Consider the following 25,276-nt stretch of genomic DNA (forward strand, 5'->3'; position numbering starts at 1 on the left):
ATGCCACGATGCTCCATCATTACTGTAGATTGTATATTTTACTCAAGTACTTAGTTGAGATGAACAAGGGAAACATTTTTCAGCAAAGAATACAAAGTGGCAAATACAAAAAGTGTAACACCTTTTTATTTATTAGAAAAAATAACTGACTTGTATTTGTCTGAACTGATTAGTTTAATATTTAGTAACCATCAAACCCTATTTATGAAAACACACCCAAACCATTCTTTGCACTTCAACTGAAAAGTTTTAAGATTATACAGTATATTTGCCATTACAAAAATGTTACAATAAATAAATTGTGTATCAGCAGGTAGGTTGGATTAAACAGTGCAGCCAGTTTTTGTAGGCTGTAAAACCAGGTCTTAAATATTGAATCTTATATATGATTCTCTGGTGTTGGAAGGTACTGTATCGTCACTCAAATTATATCATTTGAAGGAGTTTGTTTTTTATGGCAAATAATTTGCTCAGCTTGACACTCCAACTGCAAATAACTTTCAAACATCCGCTACCACCATAAAACCTAACGATAATAACAATACTAATTTATATTTATTAATAATCTAATATAAGATCCATGTTGGTACATTGTGGAACTATGCTTAAATAACCAATATATTTGGAATATAGGTCAAAGATTATTGGGCTATATTTAATCAGATTAACTTGAGATAATTTCTAACGCGGTGCTCATTTTGAGTACACACATTTGAAACACCTATCTAACTAAATAATGCATGCATATACACATATGCATTCATTATTTAGTTAGAATTTATATAAATGGTTAAGGGTTACACTTTCAATTTACCTGCTGTTAGAAGCAAATCCTAATGACTTTTTAGCATATGCATATGTATATTATATATACACATTTATATATATTTTATATAATATATATATCAATTAAGTCATAAGATATAGTAAGCAGTTATGTATAGCTTACGTGGATATGATATAATAATATTCTACATATCTTGTTTATAGATAATATTCATTGGTATCGGATAGTATTCTGGTGTAGTGCTTCCACAGTCTACCCCCTAGAGGCCGGTCAGGTCCACGATGGCCTTAATGAAAATGGTGTCGTTGCGTAAGTAGGAGCTCTTGCCCGCCAGCTTAGCCAATGGACAGAACAGAGGGCAGCCACTGGCAATGTTCATCTCACTGATTGGCTGCTGGAAGGAGGTGGAGGTGACGTCGGGCCGGAAGGCGTCGATGATGTGCTCCCGGTTGTTCTGGTCTAGGAGCATCAAGGTCACCTGGGTGGGAGGAGTCATTCCTTGTCAGGCGTCACATGACGTTTGGTGGCGCGGTGCGTGAGCCAAGGCAACGTTTACCAGACATCTCCAGAGGAACAGTGTGATTCTTAGTGGGAAACTTTCCCATTGTCTGCATTAACAACAAAGTCGTTAAGGTCTGATTCAACCCCCCCACGAAGGTGGGGGTTGGATTAACTGGGGAGAATGTTATGGGTGGGCCAAGGCAGAGACCAGCCATGGCCGGAGATGTTCATTTGCAGTCAACAATTTGGGGTAGTGGACACTAATGGAACTAAAGGAATCTACTATTTACCAAGTTTAACTTAATGAGTAGCTAAAGTAAAGAAAGGTATATCATTTTCCACGCCAGCTGATCGCAGCGACTTTCACGTTGATATGTTAAGGGTTTCTTCTATGCACAAAGTGAAAGTCCGACTCAGGGCCAGGTGAGGCTGCTCAAACCAGCCATCATTCAAAATCAATACGAGGACGAAGGATGCCTACCTTCTGGCTGAAGGGCCACTTCAGCAGAGCGTCGCACTTCCCCCTCATCACCACGAAGAAGAGGGAGAGGTGGGTGCCTCGGCCCGTCCCGTCTCCGTTCAGGTAGAGCCTCAGACACATCTTGTAGCCGTACTTGCTGGAGTAGAACGCTGTGAATGGAAAAAAAAAACGGAAAAGGGGGATAATCAAGGCTGTGCGAGGGGGCTGGGATCAAAACGTGGACAACCAGTTTGCGTGAATGCGTGCCATGCGTGCATGCATACCACCGACGGCAGTGTGTCAGCCCCCGGAAAACTGAGCCGTCTTTGCGCCAGAATGGTCACCACGCACTGGCAGTCACAGTTGAGACTTGAGGAACGGATCCAACTGATGGCCGTCCTGTCCCGAGGACCCTTCCTCCTCCTGCAGTATCGTCATCGTCATCCCCTTCCTCCTCCTCCTCCCTTTCCTCCTCCAGTATCGTCATCCCCTTCCTCCCTAACTCCCTAACCCTCACCGCTTCCTGACCCTACTCCACCTCATCCTCCTCCTCCGCCCCACTATACCTCACCCGTTCCTGACCCTCCTCCTCCTCCCCTCCCACACTATATCCATCCTGAGCGATCTCCTCCCAGCTCCGACCTAGTCCCGACAACGTCTCTCTCTGGGCACGCCGTCGTACCTGGCGAGAACATGGCGGGCGTGCGGCCGGCCAGTGCGTCCTGCCGGCGCCGCAGGAACTCAGAGATCTTCCAGACGAAGACGCCGTCGTACGTGCAGAACTGCATCTCGCGCAGCAGCTGCTCCGTCTCGGCCAGCTGCAGGTCGCGCATGGTCAGCATGCGCTCCAGCTGCCGCACCTTGTTGCCCAGGTTCTCCATCTTGTCCTGGTCCAGGCGGTGCTGGTGGGAGTAGGCCTCCAGCGTCACCGAGCTGTGCTCCACCTCGCGGTTCAGCACGCACACGATGTTCTCCAGGGCGCTCACCTGGATCAGGGAGAAGGGGAAAGCGGGGGGAGGGGTGAAGGGAAAGGGAAAGCGGTGGTTTTAGGGGCTTCCCTTGGGCTGGTGGTGATTTGTTTTATTCAAACCGGCTGTGAGGTGCCGTCTGGTGGTTTTGGTTGGCAGACGCTGATGAAAGGTAATCTACAGTGGGGGGGCTTTGAGATCGTTGAGGAGCAGCGTCATTGAGACGTTTCAATCTTTGTACATTACTTTTTTTATTATTATAAAAGTATATATAAACACGTTTTTATTGTTACTTGCGGCATTATGGGCAGGAGAGACAAGAGAGACAGGAAAGCAGGTTGAGGAGAGAGGGAATGACTTGTAACATGTAGCCGGGGTCAGGATCGAACCTGGGTCGCTTTGAGGGGTACTGCCTCCATGGTTAGTGCAACGGTTGTGTTGTAATGCTATGAGTACTATTCAAAGACCCGCCACGAACAGCAGTTTGCCCTTCCTCGAATGTCCTTGGATCTCAAATTCCACAGGAAGGCATCTATTCATACTGCACGCACTTGTGGTACAGAGTGCGCTGGATTTAAATTTAAAAAAAGCAGCAAAAGCATCAAATGACTGCGATGTATACCTGAAGCAGTATTGCAGAAGAGGGGAATTGGCTTATTGGGTGTCAATATGGATTTGGGTGGGAGAGTTGGAAAGAATTGTTTGCTGAATGTACACAATGTTACAAATATGTTGTGTTGGTTAGATCACAGACTGAGCTCCAACCCAACTGTCTTATCAACTGCAGCCGGGGGTGTGGGGTTAGTGGGTGGTCCAAGCAGCCTCACCTGGCCTGAGTCGAGCTGATTAGGCTCTGGGGGAGGCTGCGCGTTGGGTGATCAAGAAACACAGGATAAACCGGCCCTCACACGCACTCAGGGGTGTTGCAGCACTCAAAGCCATGTGAATTGCTGCTGAGATCTTGCACGAACCAGTTCATGAGCAAACTGTAACAGGCAGTGTTGACGTTAACCACTGACATGTCAGAGCTCTTCCCCCTGAGTGTGGTGACGACCTGGTGTATCCTGTGTGCCTTGCTCACCAAATGCACCACAGGGTACAGCCTGTACCCAAAACAGTCTAAACAGCCTGTCTCAGGGCCGGGAGGCGAGGCTGTATGAACCAGCCATCAACCACACAGACACTTACATTTAGGGAATTTAGCAGACGCTTTTATCCAAAGTGACATTTGTACATTTGTCATGAGAAGTGAAACAATATATCACACACACACACACACACCTTCTTGTCCAGGTCGACGGTGGCCGGAGCGGCACTGGCCCCCCCAGGTGCTCCCTCCTCAGGAGCCCGGTACAGGCAGCCAGGGTCCTCCTGCCAGTCCACGGCGCCCAGGCCGTCCGCCCGCCCGCGGACCATGGACAGCACCATGGGTAGCAGCAGGCGCAGGTGCTCCATGGTGCTGGCCTGCTCATGGTCGCTGTGCTTGCCGTTCTCTATCTGGGGAGGGAAGGGGGAGGAATTGAAGAAAACAGGGTTGACATTTTGAAGGGGTTCATTTGTAAAGGTGAGGTGAGCGGGCGTTTCGGTGGATTTTCTAGCATTGCTCTGCATTAAATTGTATGCAGATACGTAATAAGGTCTCAACGATGCAAATTATATTCGCACATTTTGCATAAGTTTCACAATGCAAATTCAAAGCATGCAAAACATCAACTGTGAGGCAGTGAGATAGTTTTGCTTTTGATAAACTATATTCTACTTGGCTACGAGGCATTCGCAGGAACTGTGCAATTGAAGATAAAAGTTTCGCAATGTGATGTGAAATTGATAATGGGGAGTTTTCATTTGAACATTCTCATATTTGCATTTCCAAATCCTCTGGGTGCTTATTTCGTGAGAGTGTTCACAATTCAGAGGAAACTTGACACAGATTAAAAGGAAATCTAAAGATTGATCTCCGGAAAAGAGGCAGAGTTACTGAATTAAATTAAATGAATATATACTGAATATGGCAGTTGAGACCCACAATAACCATATCAAAGGAACTGGTTCTTGGCAGCTGAGACCAACGACAACCATTTCAAATGAACCATCTGTTGGACCTACCACAGCTTTACAGCCCACTTCGCTGAAAGGACAGGCCGTTTTTGACTTGGCACAAGATCTGCTGTGGTCGTTGAACTGCAGATAAGAGAGAGAGTGGGAGGGAGAGAAAGAGAAAGAGTAAGCACCATCCATCAAGATAACTTGGCAAACATTAACCCTTTCCACGAGAACAAACCCTCTATTAAAGGATAACTTATTTCACAACCTGGACCACCTTGCCTGTCAATCACAGGTGTGTGAATACCACACTAATGGACTTTTTTCGCCTCTGGAATCTCTTTACAACTCCTCACACCCCAACAACGTGTACCATTTCAGGCTAACATTTCCGCTTAGATTAATTGACTTGCCGTTCAAGTCCATTGAACGCCAATCATTTGTCTAATCAAGTTTATCCATTTACTTGAGCATAAATATACTGCATATTGGTGGTCCTCTTTGACTCAACTGATAGAGCAAGGTATTGACACCGAGAGGGTTACGAGTCTGATTCCTTCTTAGCCACTCATTTTAAGAACGGACGTACTCTCTGTATTGTAATCGGATAAAAGCTTTTATTAATAATTATATATTTTAACAATATCTGGTTATCTTAGTTAGAGCCGCTAGAGCCAACCTGAAGAAAGGCATCAGGGATGCCAAAGCGGCCTACAAGGGGAAGATAGAAGACCACTTCCACAACAATGGTCCACGGTGGGTGTGGCAGGGCCTCCAGCACATCACCAACTACAGGCCCAGCAACAGCACAACGGCCCTTTAACAACCACAACTACACCCTCACTGTGCAGGAGCATGAGGTGAGGCATGTGGTCGGGGCGGTGAACCCGAGGAAGGATGCCAGCCCGGATGGCGTGATGACCAGGAAGGGTTCTGAAAGAATGTGCAGACCAGCTCTCCGAGGTCTTCATGAAGATCTTCAACCTGTCCAGATCCATAATCCCACCGTGCCTGAAGTCCTGCCACAATCATCCCACTGCCACAAAAGCCTGTCATCTTAATGACTACCGCCCGGTCGCTCTCACACCAGTCATCATGAAGTGTTTCGAGAGACTGGTCCAGCAGCACATTAAAGCCAGCCTCCCGCCCCTCCCTCCCGCCCACCTTTGACCCACACCAATTTGCCTCCAGAGCAAATGGGTCCACTGAGGACACCATCGCCACTGCTCTTCACACTGCACTGACCCACCTCGAACACCAGGGGAGCTATGTGAGGATGCTCTTCATTGACTTTAGCTCTGCCTTCAATACTTTCTGTCTAACCGCCCCCAGACCGTTAGACTGGGCCCTCACCTCTCCACCCCCATCACATTGAGCACCGGCTCCCCACAGGACTGTGTGTTGAGCCCCCTCCTCTACACCCTCTACATCCACGATTGTGCCCCCTCCCACTCAACCAACACCATGGTCAAGTTTGTGGACGACACAACTGTGGTTGGACTTGAGACTTGAGATGAGACAGCCTACAGGGAGGAAGCCCAAAGACTGGCAGCGTGGTGTTCATTCAACAACCTCATCCTGAACACCACAATAACAAAGGAAATCATCATCGACTTAAGTAAGAACAGCGCAGCCCCCTAACCCCTCCTCATAAATGGGTACTGTGTGGAAAGGGTTTCGGACTTTATATTCCTGGGCACACACACACATCACAGAGGATCTCTCCTGGACTACAAACACCACCACAGTAGTCAAGAAAGCACAATAACGTATAACTATCTCCATGCTGCTATTCGTCACTTTTGCACCTTACTATATTGCACCTTTATTTGCACCTCAATAACTACCTCAAAACACTGAATATTCTATTCTGTATAATGTATACACTGTCTGTCTGTTTATGTTGTGTTCATTTGTTGTTGTGTTTTTGCACTATTATGTTATATATTGTGTGGTGAATATATTAATAGCACATTTGGAGTATGGGGAAACAAAATTTCGGTCCTCTATGTAACTTATTGCACGGTCGTTCTGACAATAAAGTTCACTTTGACATTTCACAAGCCCCTTAAAAAACATCCTGGATGTACCATTTGCACTACAAAAAAAAAAACTGACAATACTACTGTGCAATACCGTTTAGCTCAGCTGCTATTCTTATTTATCTGTATATATTTGATGCTTATTTGTTATTTATATATTTTATCTTTATTTGTTATACATATATTTTTAATTTCACTATACTATGTGCAATGATAATAAAGAGAATTATATTCCATTCTATTCCATACCGAGTACCGGGATTAAGTAACGACCTACAAACCTTTTCTCTGGGGATTTTCTTCTTACCGCAATCCTTGCACTGCAGAGGAAACTTCACACAGGTCTCATCATGGGCCTGCAAGGGAACGAGCCGGGGCATCAGTCGTGTGTGGCCGTCGTGCAGCACATGACGGCATCCCCATTACACCCAGTGAAACGTCCTTGCGTACCTTTATCTCGTTGTAGGTGAAGCTCACTTTGCAGTACTTGCAGTTCAGCGTTCTCGCTTCACATTCTCTGTCCGTGTGCCGTTCCTTGTCTATGCGCAGGATCAAGTTCTTGCAGGCCTCGCACTGGACCTGTTCGTAATCACAGAGGCCCTCGTGTTGCGCCTGAAAGGAGAAAAATACAACGATTGTGGATTTATTCATCTTTTTTTATTTTTACATCAGTGTATTAAAAAGGTGCTGTAAGTAAGATTCAAGAGTTGTAAAGAGGGAGAGAGTGGAATAGAGCCAACGAAAAAAAAAAGGGACCACAACTAAAGAAACTAGATGAATTATCCAAACCAATCAGGGAGCAGATGCACTGATTGGTCCGAAATGACCCGGGAGTGGTCTAAGATCTCAATTGGCTGATTCAAAGGTCGGAGTAATCATCTCATAACGGATTATTACAGCGTGTTGAATATGCAGAAAACTGTACGCAGTTGAGGCAGAACGGTATAGCTTGGTTGAGGTGTGACCTTAATCTCACAGACTCCTACGGACTTCACACCTACAGTCGCCTGCTCCCACATGCTCATGCAGTGAATAGAAATTACACAAGCATCCCCCCTTCGGTTCATTATGACGCTTTTCATTATGAGTTTTTTTGCAGACTACACCATACAGTAGCGATTTACAATAAATTAAACTTTGAAGCATTAGTAAAGCAGTACTAAATAGTGAATGTACTACTATGGAGTACATTTATTATTTATGAAGCATGAAGCACAGTTAAAAATGATTGATAAGATAATGGTTATATATAAGATAATGGTTTATAAGATCATTTATAAAGGGCAAGTTAATGATTGCAATTCATGATAACGTTTGGAAGTTATAAAGCATGAGTTAAGTTGTTTACGTGAGCATTTATAAATTACATTTAAATGCTGTAAATGCATTAAGTACCATTTGAGCAGTACCAAGTAATTAAAGTTGTAAGGCATAGATAGTCCTCACATTAGATGAGCTCACACAAGACTTAATTAATGCTTTCTGATTACCTGAACTGAACATAAATTACAGCATAGTTTGTAAATCATCAGCTTATGATTTATAAATGTTATAACTATTTTCTCATTATTTTCATAACTAATGAGTATTCATGTATGAGAAACACTATAAAATGCTGAATTCACTATGAACTCACTATTTACTACTGCTTTACTAAGGCTTCAAAGTGGCAGGCATGCTAAAGTGCTACCCCTTTATAAATGAATAACTAAATAACTAATTCTTTAAGTATTAAATCCGGCATTAGTGTTCAGGTGGTAGAATTCCTTTCTGTTCCCCACCAATGCAAAACACTCTCCCAAATGTTCCATCTGGCATAGATAAAGCTCATCTCTTCTCTTAACTTCATTGGTTCAGGTTCCAGTGAGACGTAGATAGTAAAGTAGTGGTTAACATATATGACGATATCTATGCTTATATTTCCTATTACTTTTATGATAACCCCCAAGGCCTGTGAGAAATGACTGTCGGAAATACAACAAAGCGACACCACACAGGGAAACTGTCAACAATTCTCACCAATCAACTTTTTGCTGGTCATTGTACATGAATCCACCCCATTGTGCATTGTGCTGAACTCGTGGTGGTGGTAAGAAATCCCCACTTGAATATAGCATTGAAACCCGGGCAGTTCCCTTAACACACAATGATAGCAGGCCATGACCGCCTGCTATCATTGTTAGGAAATTGACAACGTTCCCCCAGTGATGAAGTAACATGAGTCAATGACCCACATAACCATTTAACTTTAATTGGCACAAGCTCACTGGTTCCTCTTCCCTATCACCAGTAATCAAGCTGATTCAACGTACATTCATTGCATATTCTTCTGCTGTTCTTCCCCCACCCCCCCCCCACTACGGTACTTTTCCGCTGTGTGTTGTTGACATATGAGCTATGTGGGCCTGGTGGGGGTTTGGTGTGGTTGGGACTTTCCAGCCTGTGTTACGTTTCACTTCCTTTTCACAACGGCCAGTTCACCCGTAACAGAAACTCACCACAGGGCTGCAGCCTCAGCTCCTGAATCCACCATGAACTTCTAGTTTCTGTTCTTTTTCCATTATATCTACTAGGCATCTCCATTTCAAACAAAACCTCCGCAATGTCATAAAAAAAAAGGCAACAGACAGAGTCAACAGAGAGTTATGTTTGTTTTGTGCTTTTTTTTTTTTTACCAAACAGAGCAAATAAGGCTGAACAAACTCAATTAAAGGCCCCAAAGAAAAGCAAATTGACACCAGACGTTTTAGACTATTTTTGGATACATCTTTCCGTCTCACCTCATACTCTTTCACTGAACCCGTCCAACTGCATCCTTGGTGGAGACACCTGGCTGGCAGGCTGGCGATCTCCCTGCCAGCAGCGTTGTCTGGGAAAGCCTGTCGAATGAGTCAGAACAAGAAGGCATCATAGTCAACAAAAGAGTACCCGCACACAAGTCTAGCCCAAAGTAATTGCTACCAACGTGTGGTCGCTTTGGTCTTCTGAACGGAAACTAAAGGAAAGTACTTTTAATCTAATGCGGAAGCGGGCAAGGGGGGGATTCCCCCTTAATTGTTGATTCAATTTCCTTCAGACGGATGAAGAAAAAGTCCCCACTTCCTGTTCCTCTTGTTTTTTTCTTATAAAAATAGATTATCTCGGTTGTCATGGTTTAAATACCAAGCAGTTTCACATGCTGCCGACTCCACAAGTCTGTCTGTCTGTGCGTCATGGCTTACCTGGTCGCTGTTCAGCATGGACATAGGCTCCTCGTATATCTCCTCCTGGCGGCAGGCTTCACAAGGCTTGGGGCCAGAGCTAACAAATAAGACAGGTTTATCACTTTACAGCACACTGACACGCCATGTGGGGTCGCTTGGTGAGAAACGACAGCCAACTATGACAACAATGTCCATCCTTGATGGATTATACAGATCAGCAACAGCCCTGATAAGGCACAGATGAGATCATAAAGATGCAGTAATTAGTCATAACTGAAGTACAGAACTCCAATATTCAGTTTAGATGCTGTATGCTGTCAGGGAGCAGCACGGAAGAGAAGGGTTTCCAGTGTTATGAACACTTTATTATTGGTTACATTTGTGTGTGTGGGTTTGGCAGTTTGAGGTAAAGTAATGATAGGGTTTAAAAGAAAATAATCAATGGGCAGGGCTGGGTACTGGAAGAGCAGTACAAAGTTGTGTTTATGAAGGTTTAAATGTATTCAGATCTTCATTCCAAACCCAGACTCTGTCCCTTTCAGAGATGCCACAAAATAGTATGATAATCTGTATGACGGATAGAGATTTTCAAGTACACAAGCCAATTTGAAGTTGACATTCATTTTCTGTTGTACCAAAAATGTGGGTGTTTGAGTACTGCTTGGTAAATCAGTGCTTTATCTTGGTTTTAAAAAGGAATGAGTTAATACTACAATTCTACAAAGGATATTGTTAGATTTGAATTTCTCATTATGTTTAGTTAAAAGAAGATGAAGTCATCGAAAGAATTCGATCATTTCAACATTCCCCAAATTTGGTTGTGTTGGATCATTTCCCTTCTTGTCAACAAGACTGGGACTTTCAGGGTTATTCAAGTTCTTGTGAGTACAAGAAAAATATTCCAATAAGAAAGCTTATGACATTTAAGCTAATAATGAATCGCCCCTTAGCTAGTTACTGGACTGAGTGGAAGAAAAGCACACTGTGTGAACCTGAATGCCCCTTCAAATGATTGAGCTAGGGGCTTTTCGGTCCCACTATATAACTACACCAGCTGTATATCAGCTCTACACCACCTGTAAAAACACATCAAATACTTAATTTGAAGACCACGTTCTCACAATTCACATTTTCAGCAAATTGTTTATACATACTTCCAATTAGGGCTGCACAATATATATCAATGTTAAATCGATATTGGGATATGAGACTAGACGAGGCATATATATATATATATATATATATATATATATATATATATATATATATATATCTCTAGTTTCACTTGAAAAGCATTTGTTCACTTGAGTTGTTAATAAAGTGAGAAATACTCATTTTCATTTGTCATCTATTAAATTCACACAGGAGCATACAAAAGGGCTTTACCATGTCGTTATTTCATATAGACTATTTATTGATTGATTTACCAGAAAACATGATATATGGTGATATATATCGTTATCGGGATATCAAATGAGCTCAATCTGGATGAAAGATTTTAACTAGATCGCCCAGCCCTAGTTGAAGTAGGGCTTATTATCGATGCTGCAAATTAGATCCGCTCTATTCCATTCCCATGCATGAGTCAAAGATAAAGAATAATTGAATCAAAGTGTTCCATTGGACGAAGGGGTCCCCTGTGTGACTACAACACCAACATATCAACCAATACACCAATGTATTAGTAATCAATTCACAATACATTCATGTATTAATAAACAATTAATACGTCAGTGATCTTTTTTTGTTTTTTTTGCGTGAAAAGGGTTAATGTGAGAAGCCGACAAAAAAGGATGCGTTGCGACCCGAAGGAACGGGACACCGGTCTTCGTATTAAAACAAGCGCCAAGCGTCACGTGATCACGTGACAGCAGCAGCACAAGCACACGCCAGCGGCACGTCTATCCATTAAAGAACAGCCCTGAGGTGAATGGAGAGAAACAAATAAACCAAAATGTGCTGCTGATGAGGCAAGCAAAGTCAGGTACTTTGCTGCAAAGTCAGGGGGCATCAGAGTCTGTCTGAGCATGCCCAGGAACCGTAACAGGTGCAGTGGGGAGAGGAAGAGGAGAAACAAAAAAAACAAAAAAAAAAAAGGTGGTGGCTTTAGCACACAGGTGGGCGAAGACGTGCCCCGGGGGGTCTACCTGGTGAGCAGTCGGAGGCAGTGGACACAGAAGCGGTGTCCGCACTTAGCCTGGACCGGCTTCCTGAGCACCTGGCGACACTGCTGGCATTTGTATTTGTCCTCCATGGGCACCGACAGCACGCTGAGAGGAATGCCCGGCAGGGAGACACATGGTGAGGGGCTGCAGCAGTCTACCGAGATGTGGGCCATTGTTCTCCATCAAACGCACTGGCTGAGCCCTGGGGGGGGACACACACACACCCACGTCGAAAACAAGTTAAAACTCAATTCTATTTATTGATTGTAATCAATTGTAATTTTGTTAAACTCGACACCAACCCGTCCCTGCGGCAGAACCGTCATGCTCTCTAAAACAAGATCCACCATAGGTCCCTCTAGGGGGAAAAACGCAGCTGAGCTCAATCCCATGTATCCATCCTTCTGTACAGCTGTTAGACCTTATGGGAACATGTATACCGCCCCCAAGTATCCTGTCAGCTCCTCTGTTCATTCATCCCGGCTTCTCCTCTCAACAACGGCCTCTTATCCCGCAGTGCTCCGTCCTGCCTCCTCTGTTAGCATGCATCCTGTCTAGTGCCGCTCAGGCCGCGGCGTCGCTGTCTCCACAGCTCGCCTGCCAACGGACCGTATTGCTTGCACAAGAGGTTCCCTTTTGAAACGTCAGCAGTGTGCGGCTGGGCGCTGCTGTAATGTATCTATACAGTGTTATCTGTTTGTCTACTCTATTGGTAGCACTCGTGTTTGCAACTGTCCCTTCCGAACAGAGTTTGCAACATCTGCACACACACACCTGCTTTGTGTAGTCAAAGTTCAAGCATGATTTGTACAGTCAAAGTTGGCCCTTAGATGGGAACTACACAACCCTCGGTCCAGTCGTCTCCACCCACCATACCATGCATTCGAAAAATGTAATGGGTGTGACTCCAATTGACTCAAGTATCCAAAAGCTATGTTGTTTTTTTATGTTCCACCTATACTTGACAGTTGCTAGGGACTCAAGCTCCCCCTATGGGTCCGTCGCCCTGGGAGCCACATGTTACTATGACTTCCCGGGGCCCGCTACTGCCGCTGCCAATTACATGCTGCCTCTGCCAGAACCAGAGACAAAAACAAAACACAAGCAGGGGGAATTTAGGAAACCTAACCACCCATGACCAAATACTCAACAAAGCAGTGTTTTGTCCACACACACAAAAAATAATAATACCACAAGACAAAAAAAAGACAGAACCATCCCTTAGAAGTTTTTACTTCTAGTTTCTATTATAAATCCCCAAATTCAATGATGTTACAAATGCTTAAAGCAGTTGGAGTCAGGCCATTGTGCAGATTGTTGTCTTGGGACAACCAACCATACAACCAACAGTCAGCCATCCCCAAAGGATCCAGGCGGTAACAGAATGCCTTAAGCCTACAGGATACTGGCCAGGATACACCCGTTTGCACAAACACAGCTATTTTGTAACTATACAAGGCGTGTAACTTGCATGAAGCTTGGTAGAACGGGTAATTAGCCTATACCACAGGCATGACACACAATGTTAACCCTTAGAGAGATGTACAGAATCACAAGCTAACAAATTCTCTCATATTATATACCAAGTCATGGAAAAGAGAGGAAATGATTCAGTATATAGTCACCCTCTCACACAAAACCAGTGGACCATATTGCATGAAACCTATGGGCCAATGAACATACACCCCACCCCACACTTAGTGGAAGTAATGATGAATGGCCTCTTGGATGGATGGCCGATGACATACACACATTAGCATCCAATAGACTACATACTCACAAACATTAATTTAGTAAGAATCTGTTTAAAATAGTTTTCAAACAAGATTAGTGGGTGTGAAAGCCTGGGCACTTAATAGACACAATTAGTGTTTTAGAAAAAACTTGTTGACATATTTGTTCATAAATGGTCAAGACTACAGAATCAACCACAGCAGTTGAGATTGATAAAATAGCCTTTTTTCAATTGTTTGTAACAACCATAGTACCACATCAATAGTGTTAAGTGCAGCCACAATATCCAGAGAGATACTCAACACGGCAGTTATATTTTCATTAGTAATATGTAAATGTCATTTGTGCGTATACGTGTATGTATATGTAATACATTAGTTAATGCAGTAATAATAGTTATTGTATATCATTAGCATAACGGTTATAACTGTTAGGGGTTAGGGTTAACTCTCACCCTAAATAATGTATAAATCAATAGCTTAGTTTTCAAGTTCATTAAATCATAGTTAACATGAACACCGTAAGTGACTACTAGCCTATTATTACTATTAGGTTACGGTTTACTAACTGGGTTCTTTGTTATTTAATTATTATTACTGCATTTACTAATGAAAATTAAAACTTTATGATGGTGAAGAGTGCCCATGTATATATCTGAAACAAGTTAGTACTTATTCTTGACTACGATCCATAACAACAAATAATGTGGAGGCTTTTATTATTTAAAGGGAGCAACTTCCCGGACTGGTAACGTTCACTTGCTTTAATTGCCACATGACCATTGCTCTGCCTTTACAATGTCTAAAACCAAACACCTAAACGTTGTGAAAGTCTCAAAATGAACTCAACTAAGCCTTATCGAAGTCCTTAACCATTCAAACACGTTTAAAAACGCTTACAGAAACAAGTTTAACAACCTTGTGTTGTGTACACCACCGACTACCCCTCGCGGTACTTCTCGTGATCTCTGGTGCTCTCGCAGTGAGTTACCGCCATGGCAGTACTGCCTGCTGCTCCATGAGGGCTTCTCTCCGCCGCCCCGGCAGCGCGTAAACAAGGTCGAACAAAGTACTCACCCGCTGTCCAAAGCAGTCCGTGTCCCGTCCCGTGCGGTGCATTCAGAGCAGCTCGTGCTGCAGGGGACGTTACTGGTGTTCGGCGTGAGACGCTGTAACCGTTGGCAGCGGGGAACCTTTAGTAGGCGGATCATGGTTAAAGTTGAATATCAACTTCCGCTGCGTAACGTTAGCGTTACAAAGAACGGAACTGTCGGCGGATAAATGTTACCGACCGCTTACTTTTTGTTTTGTTTTTGTTCTGAGGGTCAATTAGCGTGTGACCTGTGACGTGGTGGTATTATTTTAGTCGTTTAATCATGGGGATCCTCGGTCTTGTAACCGGGGTTGTTTGTAACCACCGGGGCTCCTTCAGAAGGGCTCGGAGAGTAGGCGTTCGCCACATGGATATAACATATTTTACTCCACGTAAGAAAGAAGCACGACCTCAAACAATGCTCGTCGTTTCTTTTGGGATGTAAACACTTATACCTCAGAGCGACCGGAGAAAGCGGAGATTAGCGCCACGCGCTGCTCCATGTCACCCTCAAAAAGGCTGGCGTAGCTCGCGCGAGGATACGACCCTTTATAGGTCCATGGAGACGACTCCCCGGTCCCTGTGCGCCTGCGCAGAGCACATACACGGTGAGAATGTTCCGGGTAAACACTGTGGGACGTTTCGTAAGGGTCAGCCCGTACACCTCGCTGTCCTTGAAAGGTATTCTGTGGTTATTATTCCATAGTTATTAACTGCATTATCTAAATATAGGAAAGTAGTCTATCACCGCCTCATCATGCCGTCTGTTTAGGAGATATCTCACTGTACTAAATAGTGAACGTCAGTTTGACAGCGTTGAGTGCCACTTCACATGCTATTAAGGGGACATCGATAGCGATCACATCCTTTACAACTTCCTTGGATTTGTTACAATATCGAACACTTTGCGGGTACCGTCATGGGCTAAAACAATAGCATTGGTTGCAATTACATTAGTTCACTTGACCCTATCCCTACTGTCTTACCTTTTAATACGCGGACCAGGCAGGTGGTCGTGATACACCGAGACTAATGTTTGGCTCTACCCCTCCATTTCTCGTTTAGCCTTGTGTGTTCGTCAACAGCACACTAGAAGTGAATCTGCAGACGGCTACTATGGCAGTCTCTACCCCGGACATATTCCCACCACCGTCCTCCAGAAAGCCCTGTTGGCGGTGGGCTCAGGGGTGGCCGCTCTGCAGAATCCATACAGGCATGGTAAGAGATACCAATCCTCCAATCAGAGTTGACGAGTATTGCTTCACGATCCTCTGGACTGCATACATTAAAAGACAGTTTAACCTCTTTCAGAAAATGTTTGGGTAATACAAGATGGATGGATCCAATTTAAATGTATTTTAAAGTGGTAATTGAAACGGCAATTAGTGACAATTTTTGTTGGTTCAAACAAATCTCCAACGCTTGTAAGTTCCTATTAATTATTAGCAATTCTAAATCATTGTCTTTGGTAGTGATATATGATTGACTGAAATAATAAACGTCTTGATGGTGCAGACATGGTGGCCGTCCTCGGAGAGACCACCGGGCACCCTGCTTTGATTCATCTCAGAAACCGAATGAGAAACGACCCAGAGGGAGACATAATCCTTATGTAAGGCACTGTGCCTCGTCCATTTAAATTATTATCACTATTATTGACGTGTGTCCTTATTTGATTCTCCCTCTCGCTGTCGTCTTATTTGTTGGAGATAGAGAGAGGCCAAGGATCCGTCTGTCTACGCTAGACCTGAACAAGATGGCGTCCCTGCCTGACGGCTCCTTTGGAAGAGAGTACCTCAGGTTTCTTGACGACAATGTGAGTGAGGGTTGTAAAACTATATGTCATAGATATATATAAAATATTTGACGAGCAACCGTGAGAATGACATAGTAAAATCACCCCACCACAAGTTATATGATTCCATTTTGAGCTTTCACCTGTTCCTCTAATAAACGACAGCATTTATTATTTTTATTTACGTATTGTTGTGCATATCCTACAGAAAGTGACGCCAGACTCGAGGGCAGATGTGAAGTTTGTGGACGATGAGGAGCTGGCGTATGTGATGCAGAGATACAGAGAGGTGCACGACCTGTTGCACACTCTACTGGGCATGCCCACAAACATGCTGGGTGAGTCTGGCTGTAGACACACTGTTAGACTCTGGACCATCTGTAAAAGTAGTTTGTGGAGCCAAACCATTCTAGTTTATTGCTTTATTTGTGTGCTTTATGTTGCAACTGAGATGACGAGATCTACAAATACATTTGACATGACATGACTGTATTTGTTGTTTACATTCTCAGTCTAGTCTAATCTTCTTTCGTAGCTTATGATAGTGTTTTTCCTCTTGTTTCGTCCCAGGTGAGGTGGCGGTGAAGTGGTTTGAAGCAGCTCAGACCGGGCTGCCCATGTGTGTCCTTGGAGCAGCGCTGGGGCCACTGCGTCTCAGTTCAAGGTACAACAGCATGTTTTCTGTGGAGTAAAGGAGGAAAGGAATATGAATGGAATGGAATGGCAGATTCAATGGAATGAATCTGCATGACATAAGGTGTTGTTATCACATAACTATGAGCTAACTCATGGCCATGCCATAACCACATGACCAAAATATCAACTTGATATGTCGTGATGATGAATCAGGATTATCTCATGCATTCCCATGGAATGAAACTACAATCAAACTGCTCTGTTAAAGGCGATCCGTTGTCGTTCAAAATACACAGAAGAATACTCTACTCTATGGCTGTTTCTTCATGCAAGGATGCTTTATATCAGATTCAATAAACAAACTAAGTGTAACAAACAAAACCGCAGTCGGATCAACTTGAATTGGGACAGTCCTACACCTGGCCATGTTAACTATTTGCCACCTATTGCGGAGGCATCCTCGCCGTAGTGAAATGGGCTATAAAAGGTGTTGATGGCTTCCTCTGCCCGTCTTCCTCTTCCCTCTCAGCCGCGTGGGGTCCTTGTTCAGCTCCCTGGGCCCCTGGGCCCTGCAGAACGGCCGGGGGGCCCGTTGCGTGCTCAGCATCTTCTACGAGCGGCGCTGGGAGCAGAGCCTGGAAGACCTGAGGGAGGAGCTCGGCATCCAGCCGCCCCCCCTCCTTGGCGGGGCCTCCCCCTGAGGCCGGGGGCCTCCCCTTGAGGCCGGGCCCCCCCCCGAGCCTCCCACTGAGGCGGGGGCCACATGCCCCTCTAGACCGGCATCGACAAACTAGAAACCTCTCTGCTCAAAGCATGATTGTAGGGTTTAACAATGGACGTGAAGGGTTCTTCAGTTGAAACGTCTGACAAACTCACTGTGTTTTCATGGTGGTGTCCATGACAGAAGGCTATTTTTGTGTGTCAATCGTCCTTTATGAAAGGTGAAGAAGAATTCAAAGAATATAACAGTATAGTAAAATTTGAAAAAAGTCTTCCGTTCAGCTGGTTGTTTAGAGTTCTACTCATGGCCAGAATGATTAATAGGTTGAAGATTGAAGTTACGCATTAAAATGCTAAACTTTTACTTGTGTTAATCTTTTCTTGTTTTTTACACCCTTGGATGCTGGGTGCAAAGTCTGTCATAAATCTTAATTATTAATCAATGTAGGTATTTGAAGTGATTATTCATTAGATTAAGTTATGTTAATGATTGAGTACTATCACTATGAGTACTATCTGTTGTTCATTTTTGTATTATTATGCATTTTAAACAGCTTGTTTGAATATTAAACAAATTTAAACCTTGATACCCCCATTTCAGTTTAGGTACAAATCGATCCATTATTCAACTAAACTGAACAAATGTGTAACGTATTGCTATCGTGTTCCGTAACATCCAAAAGTGTTTTAAATCATAATTTGACAATGCTGCCACTTGTTGGAATTCAGCTGCAACTGCAAGAGGGATGCTTTCCATTTGTTTGACACTGGTACTTCAGAAAGGTATAATGTCTCAAAACGACCTCATATCTAAAGCTACCAAGGTTTTCTTGTGAGGCTTTCAGGACAAAGGTGTAAAGAAAGAAAGACTATTCAGAAATACATTTAATCCATTTGGTCATATTTTATTCCCTACTCCAAACCAAACCCACACATTTCATTCAAAGTCTATGCCCCAAGGCTAAATCAATCAAATTTAGGAACATGGTATTTATCTTTGTAATGCAAATGTTAATAAAATATGGGTGGACGGATTCAAGTAGCACACGTTCAACATGAAAATCATCAGAATATTTCTTTTGCACATACATATTTCTGTCAGAAATCAATGTCAGATTTAATAATTTATTGCATGAAATATTACTACACTTCAGTTTGGCGGTATGGTTCCACCCTTTAGGGTAAGCATTAGGGCAGAACTCACTATACAATCCCCCCATGGGATATATCATATCTCAACTGTTTATGTTGGTTACATACAATACAGAGCAGGATCAAAGCAGGGAGGCCGGATGCTGTCTAGAGTGTCCCGCCAGAACTAGCCACAGTAAACATACAAAATGATTTACTGTGAAATGCATGACAGCATGTCATAATTACAAAGCCTTTGGAGCTGTAGTTACTGCCCTTTCATAAAAATCAACAAACAGATCAATGAACCAGCATTAATATTGAACATCAATAAACAGACAGACAGCACATTGTCAGTAAGTCCACATTTCATTGTGTGTCAAGACTTCATAATTTGATCAACAGACTAATACAGATAATCAATAAAATAGATCTAAATACAAAACTAAACCTGTCTTCTCATTAACAGCCGGCAGCGGCACCAATCAGTCCATTCATAAAAATCCTAAGTCAAGCCCAAGATATATATATATATATATATACATATTTTAAATAAACCCCAAGTGGCCGCAGTTGCGCGTCACTGCAGCAAGGTGGCGCTTCGGTCCACCACGGCACACGCCACCAGCAGAGGTGCGCTGAACGGGTGCGTGAGCGAGTGCAGCACGGCGCCCGAGTCGGGCTCGTAGAACAGCAGCGTGTGGCTGGGCCAGTCCAGCAGCACCCCCACCTTCTGGGGCCGCCGCACCACCTGCAGCGGATGGTTCTTCCCGGCGTGGCAGAAGGAGTAGTCGCCGTCGTAGTGCGACAGCACCCAGGAGCGCTCGTTGTAGCCCAGCCGCGGCCCGTTCCCGGGGCCCTTGCGCTCCATGCTCTGGTAGCACACGCCCACCTTGAAGGCGCCGCTCTGCCCCACCTCCGTCACCCAGCTGTGGGTGCCCGCCGACATGGCGGCCGCGCCCAGCACGTTGGGCCAGTGGTCGAAGCGGGCGGGGTCGTAGGGGGGGGACTCGCGCGGGGGCCTCTTGGAGAAGGTGACGGTGCGCCCGTCCTCCGAGAGGGCCAGCAGGGGGCTGACGGTGCGCGGGTCGAACTGCAGGTCGGCCGGGCCGTACGCTGAGGGGGGGGGGGGCGGGGAGGAGGAGAGGAGGGGTTTGATGAGAATGGGTTGTCTCATGATGCACCCTAACCCTTAACCCTAACCCTATTCATGGATGCCATCAGAGGAAAACGGTCTTGAGAATGGATTTAATGTTAATGATGGTCTAATGAGGCTGGTTTCAAGATGGTTTTCCTATGATAGAATCCATAAATATATGGGCACACCTTTTCTTTTTCTTTTGTTTATTTTTCTAACCAGAGGGACTTACAGTGAACTCAGATGCATTAAGGAGCAGCAGTAAAGGGGTTTGGCATCAAGCATTCCTACAGGTAGACTGGGGGTTTGGCATCAAGCATTCCTACAGGTAGACTGGGGGTTTGGCATCAAGCATTCCTACAGGTAGACTGGTAGGGATTGAGCTCAGAACCATTCGGCCAGGAGCCAAACCCCCTAAAGCCACTATGAGACTATCCTGCCCCGCCCAAACGGCAATGTTTTGATACAGATGGAATGGGGTTAGGGTTAGGTTGTAGAAAAGAATTCAAAACAAACGCAAAAGGATTAAAATGTTAAACGTCATCTGGTTTAAAAATTTCCTGATGACTGAACTACAACTCCCATGATTCCATCTGCTGTGAGACTTACAGTAAGTGCAACGATGAAGATAAACTCACAAAAAGTGCAAGAATCACTTAAGTGCATGCAACTTAAAAAAAAAAGAATAAGCAAAGCAATGGCTTTGAGGTGCTATGGTATAGAAGCAAGAGATAGAGACCGAGAGACAGAGAGAGAGATGAAAAGCTTTTATTATTGTTTTTCAAGGGAGTGTCAAAGGGGACCCTTACCGGTGGGGCCCAGCAGTACGGCGCCGGCCCACAGGCCCCTCAGCAGCTTGCTGTCGCTGCAGGCCGTGTTCAGGTTCAGCTTGTCTGTGTCACAGGGGTCCCCCACTCCCTCAGCCTCCTCCACTCTGTCACACACACACACACACAGGACATTAATCACAAATCAATCGGTGTCATGGGATTTCCTCATGGCGAAAATTATCCAAAAACTAAAAATGGAATATGTTATTTAAAAGAAGCATCTCATCTAATCACCTTTCGCTTATTTCCTCGCCAGCAGTCTGGAAGACAAAAGGAAACGGGGGGATCATTAACGTAGTCAACGACGTCGTCTCTCGTGACCATAGTGATATATGTGCAACTCCTCCACTCCTCGGTAACAAACGCGCGTTAACCATTAACCGGGGCCTGTGTGACCCGTGTCGGGTTTTACGACCCGAAAAAAAGACAAAGAGAAACAAGAGTGAGCTCCCCACCGCCAGCTGGGCGTCGGCCGTGTGTGTGAGGACGTGCACCAGGCGAGAGCGCGTCTGCCCCAGGCCGCTCAGCGCCCGGCTCCAGTGGGACCGCTGGGTGAGGAGGCCCTCCTCCACCCGCTCCTCCTCCCGCTGCACCGCCTCCAGCAGCCGCTGCTCCTCCTCCTCCAGGGCCTCTCGCACCCGGCTCCCCTGGGCCAGGATGTGCTCCCGGGCTCTGCTGGCCTCCGTCTGGGGTAGTGGGGGAGAGGGGAGGAGAAGGGAGAGATGAGAAAACGGTTTGGACGATGCCAGTGAAGGGACTTTTCCAACAGTGTGATTAGATACTTTTTGTTTTGGGTGCAGTGAATATTTCAAGATTTTCAACCTTTATATTCGATAGGTGTGTACAGGGACTTTCATTTTGAAGTTCCATAAGGGGGCGATGTGCGAGAGCCTTGTGAAGGTTAGTGATAAGCTGCGGTGGAAGTTATCAGCTTCACCTTTTGTGCAAATATAAAAACAACAATAGTCAAATGAACAAAGGCAGGCGACAGGCGACAGATGACAACAGATAGATGATAGAGTTGGATTAGAGACAGACAGACAGACAGACAGGCAGGCAGGCAGACAGGCAGGCAGACACACAAACAGAGATGCAGACGGACAGACGGACAGGCAGGCAGGCAGGCAGACACAGAGAGATAGATGGAATATGAACGCTTTTTTATCACAAATGAATGAGACACACTCTCTGTAAATCTACTTTGTCAGGTCTCAGGGGGTGGATGGGAGCATTCTGGGAGCTTAAGTTGCACTTTACAGCTTATTCTCCCATTGCACCCAGACCCACCACTTCCTAGAACAGGAAGCCTCGGGCATCGCTGTTGAAGCTTCCCTGTATCAATGTTCTGCCAAAGATGAAGAGTTCCAACAGTTCAGCTGTTTTTTTCAATGAACTCATTTCAGTTTGTGTCTCACCGCCCCTTCAGGGTCCTATCATGGTTGACTAAACTAACAATACTGCCAATTATTGTGCGTAACCTGCTAGTGTTTCCCTCTTTCTCTTCTTCCGTTCACATGTGTTTACCTTCCCTGTCCAGCAGAGAGACCCTCCTCCTCATAGAGTGCATGGATGGACGGATAATAACAAGGTCTTCAGTCATGCTATATGGTGGATGCATGGATGCATACTGACAACAATGTGTTGATTCTTGCAATACATTGCATGGATGCATCATAACAACGTCTTCATTCTCGCTATACGGTGCATGGATGCATAATAACAATGTCTTTCTCTAGGTGTACACCTGTCCTGTGCTTCTGCCTAGATTGTGACAGATCACTGTATACTTTTGTATTTTTGTCGTATGCGATCTGAATGTTTTCTAATGCGGTTATTATAAGTAAAAGTAAGAAATAGTACTGTGAGTTTGTCATCCCTTGGGTCCTGAGTTTAGATGTATTTTATTCATCCCTGAGGATAAATTCCTAATGTCAGTAGTCAGAACTATAAAATGATTAGGTTTCGAATAAAGACCCACCCTGGCCAGAAACCAGCAGCTCCGTTAAGTCGCTGTAGGTATTACCATGTTTTCTTTTCATAGGAACAAGCATGACTTGATCATCATGAATGAGTCATCAGGAGCAACACCGTGACTTCTTACCTGCAGAGCTCGTTCTTTGGCTGCTAACGTCTGGTTGACAAAGCGCTCAATCCGCAGCGCCTGCAGCTGGATTTTCTCACACACGTCGACTAGCTGGTTCTGTGAAGGGAGACGGGCACATGCTGTACTGTCATGCATTGCTTCACTCAATGCGCGTCAATGTAGACTCCTGTCATTCTAAAAAGGGGCAAAACTGAATCTGCATCCCGTCAGCGAGCATTCTTCAGTTGAAATGGTTTTGCCCGGCTGTATAATTTCATGAAATCAACCTAGAGTAAAATGTAATTTCCAGTGCCCCTCTTAATTTTAGTTTTCACATTAATACATAAAAAACACCCTACTTCTAAGCAATATAGCCTTGCTCTAAAATGTGACACTCAGTCAGATACACAGCTGATAACAGTAGGCCTATAGTAGGCTCTTTCGGACTTATTTCACTGAACGCACTTACCCGGACGGCTGTGACTCTGGTGGTCAGCTGGGTGACCGAGTGTCCGTGGCACGAACCCACGATGGCGCAGTGGGAGCAAATCAGTTTCTGCTCCGAAATACAAAACCAGTCCAGTTCTGATTCATGCTCCACGCATAATTCAGACTCGACCGAGAATATCCCCGACTCCGTGTCGGAGGTGGTGGACAACGATGTGGAGGCACGGACGAAAGGAGGCTCGTCTTTCGTCGGCGATCCCTTCGGTGGTAAATTGTTGTTGAACGAAGATGGGGAAAAAAGTTGTGGTTCAAACTCAATATTTCTTAGATCCATCTTCGAACCGTGTTCTCTGCTGTCCAGGTCAGCGGATACACTAGCGATGGAGCTGGTTTCTGGTTTAGTGCCCATGGCACAAATTAAGTATTCTAGGTTGAGACTAGGGAGCAGGTGTGTGGGGAAACCGGTCCGCGCCCAGGGTCCTATAACACAGGTGTAACAGGTATGCTAACGTTAGCCATGGACACGGAAGTAAGCGCCGCTCCAGAGGTCAATCTGGAAAAGCCTGTTTATCAGCCGGTGACAAACGAAAGTATGATCACTATGGAAATGGCCCTGCCGGTGGCTTTGATACCAGCGGTGGGACTTCAAATACGTTTCTTCCAAGTTTTAATTCACTTCAATCTCTGTTTTGAGCTCAGCTCACCCATGAATAATTTTTATAGAAAGGGTTACCCAATAAGTGATGCCAAGCCTTTTAGTCATTTAATTGATAAGGGATTTTCAATTAGTCTTTTGCCACTAATCTGAACGGATCAGTCAGACAGACAGATAGATGGATGGTGAATAGATGGATAGATAGATAGAGAGAGACCAGACCACAAACCTCTTAATTAACATTAGCCTATATACACTTTATATACTGATTTTACAATACTTCCAAAAATATTTATATTGTAGTCCACTACTGTCAAACTTTATGGTTAGCTGTCTTTCAAGAGCTCTGGTAAGTCTCATATAATGTCATTTTCTTGATTTAGTGTTGCTTACAGCCGTCTTAAATCTGTAGATTCCAATGTGTAGGTCTCCAGTCGTTTGTAGTTACCTCAGTACCTCAGGGTGGGTTGTAACTTCTAAACAGGCAACTTAATGATGTTGTCAATGCAAGGGCAACCACCCTCCACAGTCTATCCAGCCTGGTGCTGCTTATCACCAGCAATTCCTTCAAGGCAAAGCACATTTATTTACATAGCACCCTTCAATACACAAAGGCCATGAATTCTTAACCACCACTATTATTAGATTTAGTTTTCATGTTTTATTTGATCATCTATAAATAAAAAAGTTGCAAGCATGTGGGTTTATCATAATATCTACTTAAATCACCACAATTCATCACAGGTGCAGCATTGTAAGCGTTGTATGTTTAGATGTGTCATTCAGGTGGAAATTTTCAAAATATGGGTTGGAAGTTAAGAGGTTAAAGTTTAGGTACATTGTGAC

At 44.5% G+C, this 25,276-nt stretch overlaps 3 protein-coding genes across 9 annotated transcripts; 1 reads left to right on the forward strand and 2 right to left on the reverse strand.

Annotated features, from left to right (window-relative positions):
* Positions 1-108: 108 nt before the first annotated feature.
* traf2b (Tnf receptor-associated factor 2b) lies at positions 109-16,132 on the reverse strand. Of its 6 annotated transcripts, XM_084486840.1 has the most exons (13): positions 15,982-16,132; positions 15,451-15,583; positions 14,980-15,095; positions 12,152-12,371; positions 10,023-10,101; positions 9,582-9,680; positions 7,252-7,413; positions 7,083-7,157; positions 4,823-4,897; positions 3,998-4,213; positions 2,431-2,734; positions 1,770-1,918; positions 109-1,265 (listed from the first exon to the last, which is right to left on the reverse strand). In XM_084486840.1, the coding sequence occupies exons 4-13, from the start codon at positions 12,340-12,342 to the stop codon at positions 1,047-1,049; spliced, it is 1,569 nt and encodes a 522-aa protein (XP_084342966.1). In that variant the 5' UTR covers positions 12,343-12,371; positions 14,980-15,095; positions 15,451-15,583; positions 15,982-16,132; the 3' UTR covers positions 109-1,046. The 6 variants fall into 6 exon arrangements, with proteins under 6 accessions (XP_084342966.1, XP_084342965.1, XP_084342964.1 ...); XM_084486839.1 differs by lacking the exon at positions 15,451-15,583; XM_084486838.1 differs by lacking the exons at positions 15,451-15,583; positions 15,982-16,132 and adding an exon at positions 15,202-15,340.
* On the forward strand, positions 15,477-18,733 carry coq4 (coenzyme Q4 homolog). Of its 2 annotated transcripts, none has more exons than XM_084486847.1 (7): positions 15,477-15,603; positions 16,061-16,213; positions 16,511-16,607; positions 16,709-16,811; positions 16,999-17,128; positions 17,361-17,454; positions 17,956-18,733. In XM_084486847.1, the coding sequence occupies exons 1-7, from the start codon at positions 15,555-15,557 to the stop codon at positions 18,125-18,127; spliced, it is 798 nt and encodes a 265-aa protein (XP_084342973.1). In that variant the 5' UTR covers positions 15,477-15,554; the 3' UTR covers positions 18,128-18,733. The 2 variants fall into 2 exon arrangements, with proteins under 2 accessions (XP_084342973.1, XP_084342972.1); XM_084486846.1 differs by having other exon boundaries at positions 15,553-15,676.
* Positions 18,734-18,880: 147 nt separating this feature from the next.
* bspry (B-box and SPRY domain containing) lies at positions 18,881-24,264 on the reverse strand. The gene is made up of 6 exons (XM_084486845.1): positions 23,798-24,264; positions 23,347-23,445; positions 21,701-21,931; positions 21,480-21,505; positions 21,225-21,349; positions 18,881-20,393 (listed from the first exon to the last, which is right to left on the reverse strand). The coding sequence occupies exons 1-6, from the start codon at positions 24,182-24,184 to the stop codon at positions 19,858-19,860; spliced, it is 1,404 nt and encodes a 467-aa protein (XP_084342971.1). The 5' UTR covers positions 24,185-24,264; the 3' UTR covers positions 18,881-19,857.
* Between the last annotated feature and the right edge of the window lie 1,012 nt (positions 24,265-25,276).

This window comes from Micromesistius poutassou (genome assembly GCF_964030765.1).
Source record: "Micromesistius poutassou genome assembly, chromosome: 22".
Taxonomy (NCBI): Eukaryota; Metazoa; Chordata; class Actinopteri; order Gadiformes; family Gadidae; genus Micromesistius; species Micromesistius poutassou.